General features: G+C 28.3%; 1 protein-coding gene across 1 annotated transcript; it reads right to left on the reverse strand.

Annotated features, from left to right (window-relative positions):
• Positions 1 to 4479: 4479 nt before the first annotated feature.
• Positions 4480 to 9154, reverse strand: LOC111276583 (LEAF RUST 10 DISEASE-RESISTANCE LOCUS RECEPTOR-LIKE PROTEIN KINASE-like 2.2). The gene is made up of 4 exons (XM_022862335.2): positions 8430 to 9154; positions 6800 to 6903; positions 6672 to 6692; positions 4480 to 5717 (listed from the first exon to the last, which is right to left on the reverse strand). The coding sequence occupies exons 1-4, from the start codon at positions 9143 to 9145 to the stop codon at positions 4582 to 4584; spliced, it is 1977 nt and encodes a 658-aa protein (XP_022718070.2). The 5' UTR covers positions 9146 to 9154; the 3' UTR covers positions 4480 to 4581.
• Positions 9155 to 10098: the final 944 nt, after the last annotated feature.

Raw genomic sequence — 10098 nt, forward strand, 5'->3', positions numbered from 1 at the left:
AGGGAAGCTAGAGAGGAGTGGACAATGTAACTGACTAAATTAATCCTAGAACCGCCTGACTGGAGAAAAGGATGAGGTATTATAGTGTCATTGAAGGTGGCATCCTCCAATAAGAAGGTGAAATGTCAATACAACTAACCAACAAGAGAAATTTGTGAACCTCATGTGAGGTTACTTTAGGATGCTGCTACTATTCTTTTTCCTCTCTATTTTTTTGGCTCCTTTTCTATTTTCCTTTTTTCGTTTCATCTTCCTCGTTAATCTCTTCTCCATTCTTTCTGTCTCATTTCTAGCCATTGTCTTACTGACTCACCGTCGGAGTAGTCAATCAACAAAAAAGAGCCAGCAAAGCTTTAGGCTTCAGAAACTTCATAAAAGAGAAAGAAAACGAAGAAAGCCATTAATAGGCTTTGTAGAGCCACTTCTCTTCATTCACATAATTCCCCTTTCCTTTCTCAACTCTTTTGATTTTTTTATAAATTGTGAAGTCTGTGGAGCTAAAGCTTTGTAGAGAATTTTAGAACATTCTATTTTAGGTTTTTTAACCTTAAACAATTTTTTGATAAAATATTTATAAGGTTTAAAAAATAATTGTCTTTTATTAATATTAAAATAAAAGAAATGTTGTAGCCTAATTAAGTGACAAATGCTAGAGACTACTTTTTGAATGTAGATGACAATTGTTACAGTCAAACTGTTGTCTATTTTTATATAGACGAAGTTTATAGAAATAGCTATGGTCTATATAGCATATATAAATAACACGTGATATTTATAAATAACGTTCATTTGGTTTTGATCCGATATTTTCCTTGATTTTGATATTTATAAATAACGTTCATTTGGTTTTGATCCGATATTTTCCTTGATTTTCTTAAAATATAGATGATAATTGTTATTATCTAATTGTCGTCTTTTCTTTTTTATTTAAGTGACATTTATAAAAATAATCATCGTTTTTATAGCATATATATAAGTAAAACATGATATTCATAAATAATGGTCATTTGATTTTGGTCCGATATTATCTTTGACTACTTTTTGAATATAGATGACCCCTGTTATAATTTAATTATTGTCTATTTCTATATAGACAACGTTTATAGAAAAAAAATCATCATTTATGTAGCATATATAAATAACATGTGACATTAATAAATAACATTTATTTGGTTTTGACTCAATATTACTATTAATGACACATAAATAGTTTGTGACATTCATAAAATAATTTATTTAACATTTTCATAGTAGATTTATTTAACACATGAATAATTGATTTATTTAACATTTTAATAATATACTTATTTATTTCTTTAACTTACAAGCAATTTAATTAACTTAATTTATATATTTGTGTATCTTGTTAATTCAATCAATTAAGTATGCAAAATACTGAATTTCTTAATACAAAATTCTATAATAGACGAGTTTATTAATAACAATAATTATCTATTTAAATATAGATGACAGCTGTTATTAACAAATGTTGTCTATTGATTTGGAATAGATATTATTTTATTAATTTGTTAGACAATTGGCGATGATATTATTAAAAAAAAAAAAACGAAGTATGCAAAATTTTTAATAGTAAATTACATTTTTTTTTAAAACAAAATAGAAATTATTCGCAATACAAATGGAGCATTTATCTGTACTCAAGGATCATATAACTTTAAGGTTTAAAAGGTGATTTCATCCTTTATTAATTAATATTAAAATAAAAATATTGTGACCTTATTAAGTGAGAAATGTCATTCAATTAGAGCCCAGCAAGAGTCAACACTAAATTAAATTGATGGAGACTACTTTCTATGTATTTTAAAGATATTTTCTTATTACTTACAACTTTTGAATGAAGAAATACGATGATTTTCTTACATTATTATTTCTTTTATTTTCATATTATTAAAACAAAATTAAACACAAGAGCACAATAATATAAAATAGATTTTAAAGGAGAAATGATTAAAAAAACATTTGAACAAAAATTTAATAATTATTTAAATTTTTGATATTTTATTATAATCAATCAAATCTTAAATTTTTTATTTTTGATCAATTGAACATTTAAATATTTATTTTTTTCTAATTAAATTCTTAAACATTTATTTTCAATCAAATTAAACCCTTAATTGATCGAAAATGAGTGTTGAGACTAACTAATTTTTATTTAATAAGGATTCAATTGATGAAAGTAAATATTTAAAGATTTAACTGATCACAATAAAATAATAAAGATTTGAATGATTATTAAATTTTTGTTTAAGTAATTTTTTTTTACCCTTTTGTCAATTTTAAAAAAATGAGTAAAGATCCACTTATATTAGCGTAAGTCTTATATTTTTTAAAATTTTTAAATCAAAATTAAATTCATAATTAATTTTAATAAAAATAATAATTTTAATTATTTTGATCTAAAGATCTAAAAAAGTGTAAGATTTACATTAATGTAAAAGAATGTCTTCTAAAACATATATATTCCCTTTTTCAAAAAAGGAATCACCCTATATTTAATTCGTTACCACTTAAATGGACAAAATCTCTCACGAGAAAGAACAAAATATGTCAAAAAGATGATAACTAGATTTACAAACATAGATTTTATCCACATGCATCTAGGTTGCAATTTCTAGAACGGACACCTTTCGCGAGTGCAGATCCTGTACTAACAACCGAAACAAAGTAATTTATCACGTAATTAAATTCATAACAGGTAACAAGCAAGAAGAACCTAACATTTTCAAATTTTAAATTATATTAAATATTCAATTTAAAATCAATTAATATTACATTAAGAGATTGATTTAAATATAAAATTACAAAAAATAAAATAAAATTCAACCAATATAAAATAACACCACTGAAACATTTTGTGATGGTAAATGAAAGCCAGATCAATTGAAGTCAATTATTTGGGAACAATTTAATAACTGATTAGTCAAGCTCTTGGCTAAGATTTCCACAACTATTTTTTTTCTTGTTTTATGAAGAATATTTAGGAGTAAAAGCCCCGCCAAGTATGGCACATTCCAACCTAGTTTATACATCAACCTAGAACACTTTTTGATCGGTCAGCGTACTTATTGAAAATTTTAACCAAATTTTTTATAATTGTTTTTGAATTAAAAAGTACTCCGAAAGAGCTTTGAATATTAATTTTAACCACAAATTGCATTAATAATTATCACTAACACAATTTTTGTTAGTAGTTCAATCGTATTTAATAAAAAAATTAATAACGATTTTATTTTTTTTATATAACGGTTTAGTATTTAGACTTGCATGTTACAACAGTAATTATTGAAGATATCTTCAACTACATAAGATCTGAGAGCCAATTGATTTTGAATTATGAATTAATTAACATAATTTTTAATTTTTGTAATTTTCATACTTTGAAATGAGTTAATCCATTTAAATTAGAGTAAAGGATAATCAATTCGATCATTTCAGTCAAAAAGAATAATTGAATTGACGGGTCCTTTCGAAACTGAAAACAGAATGATTTAATAATCTAAAATATAAAATTAAAAATGTAATGAATTTAAGAAAAATTGAACTTAAAGAACAAGGAATAAAAAAACCTTCATTTTTTAATTTTCCATAAACTCACTAGAGGACAGTAAAAAATTGGACAGAGTTCATTTCCAGCTTAGTGGACCAAAAAACTATTGACTTGTCAATTTGCCATTTCAAGCTCTTGGCTAAGATTTTCACAGCTATTTTTTTTTCTTTTTATATGAATAATAATTAGGAGACAGGACCCCGTCAAGCAAGGCACAATCCTCCCAGTGTACACGTTGCGCTAGACGCGACTCAATGTCGTATTCGTATACGATTTTTTCACCCATCACGTACTTGATTTAAAAATCGTAACCAAGTTTTTTAAATTTGTTTTTGAAATAAAAAGTACTTAAACTTTTTTAAATATTGAATTTAACCATAAATTGCATTAATTATCATTGCTAATACAATTTGCGGGCGTGCAATCCTGGTCTGTTCTCCCTTTCTCCCATTAAAAAACACTAATCATTCCCTCTCTCCAGATTTGAAGCTGAAAATTCAATGGTCATTTTACTAGAGATGAAGATTGATGATTGACTTCCCGTAGAAAAGGAAAAGAAGAAAAAAGAAAAGAAAGAATGACAATTGAACAACTTCTAGAGCTCGATCCAGGGGTAGCTATGGTATGTTCTAACTTACCAAATTTTATTTCATTATGCATCTTGATTACTAAAAACACATGATTCTTAGAAATTTCATATCACTCTCTAATACAGACACTACAAGATGCACATGTTAAGCCAGGATTCTCGATATAGATGTTTTGAATGGTTGGTTCTATAACTTCTGCAAACAGTGCAACAGAACGCTCATATCATGTTATAGCAAATTCTGGTGTTCAGACCACCATGAAAAGTACCCTCACTTGGGTATATCCCCAACCATATATTGTTTCCCACAAATATATTACAAAAGAAATTATACTGTAACTAGCTACATAGGTGGCTTCAGTAGCAAGCTGGCATAAAATTATAAAACTTTATAGAGGACAAAATGAAATGCACGATCAATAGTTTACTCTATATTTAAGCTAATTTCATTCGTAGCATCAAGTGATGTAGTTGGCTCATCAATTGGATTATCGCCACCATGATCCTTAGTTGATGTATCAAAAGGAAACTGAAAAGGTCTTGGAGGCATTTCAAGCAATTCAGTATCAGTTTCGAGCATCTCCAATACTTTTGACATTGAAGGACGATTAGAAGGCTTCATTTGTATACACCAAAAAGCTACTACTAACATCTTCCTCAAAATTGTCTTCTCATTATCCGTAACATCTCCCAATTCTATTTCCTCTCCTTGCTCAAATCGATCATATATCCATGATGGGAAGTATATCTGACTTGATTGTTCAGCAAATGCATTCAAATTTTTCCTTCTTCCCACAATTTCCATTAATAGCATCCCGAAACTATAAACATCAGCCTTATATGAGATGCCTCCAATGTTTTTGTAGACCAATTCAGGAGCAATATATCCCAGTGTACCTCGTGCTGCAGTAAGAGAAACAATACTATCATCTACTGAATACAATTTTGCCAGACCAAAATCTGAAACTTTTGGGTTGAAATTCTCATCTAGAAGAATATTATGAGGCTTGATATCAAAATGTAAAATTTGCATGTCACATCCTCGATGTAAATAGTCAATTCCTCGAGCAACTCCAAGCACAATATCAAGCATTTTCTGCCAGCTTAAACTGATCTTATTTTCTCCGAAAAATATGATTTTATCTAAGGAACCATTTGGCATGAAATCATATACAAGAGCTTGCTTTGACCCCTCAACACAAAACCCAATAAGTTTCGCAATGTTGACATGATGAATCCTCCCAATTGTTGCAACTTCATTAATGAAATCTTGCCCATTAGCTTTTGATTTGCCTAACAACTTTACTGCCACAAGATGGTTGCTACGAAGTTTTCCTTTAAACACTGAACCATAACCCCCTTCTCCTAATTTATCTTTGAAACCACTAGTTATTCTTTTTATTTCATAGTAAGAATACCTAATAGGTATAAAGTTATTTTGACTTTGAAGGAACTCTTCAATTGTATCATCTGCGGATAAGTGTCTTCTTCGTAATTTGTATGTAACAACCGCAATCAAGATAGATATCCCCAGCAACATTCTTGCTAAGGCAATTCCTCCTTTTCAAGTAAAAAATGTAAACATATTAGTATTTTTCAATGAAAGGCATTAGTGTCCAAGAAAATAAAAGCATGGGAACCTTAATTTTAACAGTAATCTTGAAGCACAAACACAAAATTGTAGACATACTGAATAAACTTTAACATGGAAGGAAAATGAACAAATCAGAAAATATTGAAATGAGCATCCAAAACATAACCTTCAAACTACACAATTGAAACTAAATTACCATAAAAGAAACACCAAAAGATGCAAATGAACCAAAAAAAGAATTGATAAAGTCAAGTGCTGAAATCCACTAATTCACCATAACAGGATTTATGGTCATCACTTATAGTCGACTCAACAATTTTGGAGGATGTCTATTCCATTCTCTAATATCACCAAATCTCTAACAGGACTGGTAACATTCATCAAACTATAACTTATTTAGACAAAAAAAAACTAGGTAACCATCTTCTAATGGTCCAAGTTTTGATTGGTAGACATTAGAGAAAAAAGAATTAGAAGTTAAGCAGGTTCTTCAAAATTCTTCTTTGAAATGTTGTCAACACTATAACACCCCGGATTTGAGTTAAAACTGTTCCTTAACACTGTCTTTTACCAAACTCTCACCCTTTGAACTATTGACAATATTCACTAAATTAATAGTTGTACTATGTTTTGTAGAATTTTTTAAAAAAAGATTGTTAATTTTTTTTTCTTCCCATACACTTTCAACCACATTAAATGTGGTAATTAGACCAATGAGTATCAACATACATTTAGGATACTATCAGAATTTTTAAAAAGTGAGACTCATTGTGAGAATGATCTTAAGAGAATTGGAAAAAACATTGAAATTAAATCTAAACTTGTACTATCTAAAAGGCTTGTTTAATTCTTTTTTGTTAAACTTGAGGACTTTGATTTATATATGCAAATGCAAATATAAAGCTAAAACTTAAATATACCAATACACAAAATATATGTACCTGTAACAAAATACCAATACAAAAATAAAATGTAATTATTTCAATAAAGGAACAAAAATATATAACAAATCCAAGAAGAGATTACTAATGAATTCCAAGGAGCATACGTCTAGAAGGATTATGAGAATTGTAGGATACATGATGACCCCTAAAAAGGAAATGTACAAAGCTGTCCACATAATTTCTCAATGCATATCTCAAATCTGGCAATCTGAATTTTTAACACATCAAATTAAAATTAATAATAGTGATATAAAAGAATATTGATAATTTAAAGAGGATAAAGAAATGTAAAAAACAAAAAAATCAACAGATAAAACATTATATTTTGTAGTATCTTATTCTTACGTGTAGTGAAAGATACTAAAGATGAATTTGTCATTGTATAGTTGACTATTAGAATACAGTATGGAAATGAATTCGAACTTCTCTATTTAAACATCAATTTGATTTTAATTTTAGATTTCCAAATCACAATTTTCAAATAACGCTAGCATAACCAAGGAACTAATTTTTATTAGAGAAAATTGCACTTATGTAATGAAATAGAAATAAATTAATGGTCAGTATGGTTTTTGAAAAAATAATTAATGTTTGATGTAATGATTTATTCTTAATGTAATCGTGAAAATGTTAATTACTACCAACTGTACAAAAAAAACCCACCCAATACAAAAAATACCCTTAATTTTTGTTTATATTTTCTCTCCTTTTTATCTTTTTTTTTTTTTTTTAAACCCGCCCTTGCTGGTGCCAGTTGGCCCTTGACCGAGGAGCAGGAGGGTGCAAAGAGAAGAAAAAGAAAAGAAAAAGACATTGTGATCTTGACAGCAGAATGCCTCATTACATTTAAAATATAAAAATTGCATATTCATTGCATCAAATAATATTTATTTTAAAAAATCAGTGATAATTTATTATGTTGAAATATTCAAATACCCCTAACTGTAATTTTTTTAATTTAATTATTAATCTAAATTCCTATCAAGAACAGTTATCAATTTTTTTTAAAACGGAGCTAAAATGCACAAAAAAAATCTTATTCTTACCTGTAGTGAAAGTTATTAAAGATGAATTTATCATTGTATAGTTGACTACTAGAATATGGTATTGAAACAAATTCAAAATTTTCGATTTAAACAACAATTTGGTTTTTATTTTAGTTTTTCGAATCACGAGCTTCAAATAATGTTAGCAGAACCAAGGCACTACTTTTTATTAGAGAAAATTGCACTTAGGTATTGAAATTGAAATAAATTAATGGGCTGTGTAGTTTATTGAAAAATAAGTAATGTTTGATGAAATGATTTTTTTAATGTAATCATAAAAATGTTAATCACTATCAACTACTGTAATAAAAAAAAACCAACGAAGTACCAAAATTACCCTTAATTTTTTTTTATACTTTTCCTTTTTATTCATTTTTTCTTTTCCAAATCCTTCCTTGTCCGTACCAGTTGGCCGTTGATCGATGAGGAAGAAAGTTGGAAGAGAAAAGAAAAGAAAAAGGTCAATTTTATCTTGACAATAAAATACCTTATTACACTCGAAATATATGAATTACATTCATTACGTCATATAATATTATTTTAAAAAAAAAACATTAATCATTTATTATATTGCAATCGTCTGATACACCTAACTGTAATTTTTTAATTTAATTATTAGTCTAAATTCCTATCAAGAACAGTTATCAATCTTTTCTAAAATAGATCTCAAATGCACAAAAAAACTTACATCTGTCGGATTAATGAATCTTCGCAACATGTGTAGAAGTTGTCGAATTCCCATTCCAGTTCATAGCCCTGTAATAGCTGTTCATAAATATCCAAAGTAGACCGACCTGTAATATTCTCAAGCATGATTGGAACCTCGGCTATGACTATGCAAGATGGATTGAAATCGGACGACCGGGTGTTTTCATCTAAAAAATAAAAGTAGGAAGGCGGATGGGAATAGCTATTGGAGCAACGAGAGGCATCGACGTATAGAGAAGATTTCATTGCTGTTGTGCAATTTACTAGATACATGTAACTATGAGGATAATTTAAACGAACGTATAGTCTGGCTGTTGAATTTAAACCCCAAGAATCAAATGGATGTCTAATAATTTGAGGAGGAAGGGAGCAATTGTCTCTGCTCAGTCTCTCATGAACCACCATATCCATAGCTCGTATTGTTTGGTTTTCATAAGAGATCTTTTGGACGTACAATTTCTCCCCAACAAACACAAAAGTGGTGCGATTGTTGTTGTCGCATTCCAGTTCCAGGTTATGGTAACCACACTCGGGAAGCTGGCTTTTTAATCGGAAAGGGAAATTGATGGCAACGTTTCCACAGTAAGAAGAGCCACAATCTTTAGGAATTGGAAGTTTAGCGATGCAAGAATCAGGGAATGATAGGAAAAAAGAAAGGGCCATGAGCCAAAACAACGAAAGTTGTGCTTTTACCATCCTAAAGTTTTGGTGATGAAGAACCAGATTTAAGTCCAAGGAAATATATAAGCATAGAAGCGGTATTTTTTCATACCGGGAAGAAACTCATGTTTTTAAAATCACTTTGGTTAAAGTGAGGGAAGACTTTAACGACTTTGGCAATACGAATTAAAGAAAGGTAAATGCATATCCAAGTTGACTGACCCGTCAAGTGCTTTAAACCATTTTAATTATTATTCAATTAAAATCAACAATATAGACGTAAAAAAAATTTATATTTGATATATTATTATTATATAAATTTTATATTCTATTAATATATTAGATATTGTCACCTAATTAATTTATAAATTTAGAAAATTTAAAATCCTTAAAATTAAAAAAGAAAATTTCAATAATTACTATAAAAATACAATCTGGTTGGATGGTTTTTCAGCTGAAATCTATGATACTGTAATACAGGATAGTTGCTCTTCAAGGTAATGAAATCTTCTCTTTATTTCAAATATATATATTTTTTAATTAAATAATTTTAGGATTTATCTTTAAAGATTTTTAATTTTTTAAATTTGTGAATGAATGAAATGATCCTGTATAATGCATTAATATAATAGATTTATATATCATCCGATAATGCATAGTATATAAATCTTAAAAAAAGATATAATAATATAAAAATTTGTAGAAAGGGACGTAAGAATTTAAGAAGTATAATGTATATTGGAAGATGCAAGTGAGGAATCAACTTGTAAAAGACGAGGAAATTAAGCACTGAAACATTTTGCGTGGTGTAAATGAAAGCAAGTCATACTTTGAGAAATCAAAGTCATTTGTGGAGAACAATTTAAGCAATTAGTCAAGGTCTTGGATAAGATTTTCATATCTCTTTCTCTTTTATTTTTTTTTATTTTGCGAAGATGAATAATTAGGACGTAGTTAAGACCCCGTCGAAGAAGGCATCCACACCCTCA

This window comes from Durio zibethinus, chromosome 25 (genome assembly GCF_047325235.1).
Source record: "Durio zibethinus cultivar Kanyao isolate XHJ-2024 chromosome 25, ASM4732523v1, whole genome shotgun sequence".
NCBI lineage: Eukaryota > Viridiplantae > Streptophyta > Magnoliopsida > Malvales > Malvaceae > Durio > Durio zibethinus.

Coding starts and splice junctions, on each gene's coding strand:
- LOC111276583 (XM_022862335.2), bottom strand. CDS start 9,145: ATGGTAAAAGCACAACTTTCGTTGTTTTGGCTCATGGCCCTTTCTTTT. Junction 6,693..6,799: donor TTCTCATAATCCTTCTAGAC/GTATGCTCCTTG, acceptor ATTTTGTTACAG/GTACATATATTTTGTGTATT. Junction 5,718..6,671: donor TACATATATTTTGTGTATTG/GTATATTTAAGT, acceptor TTACTTGAAAAG/GAGGAATTGCCTTAGCAAGA.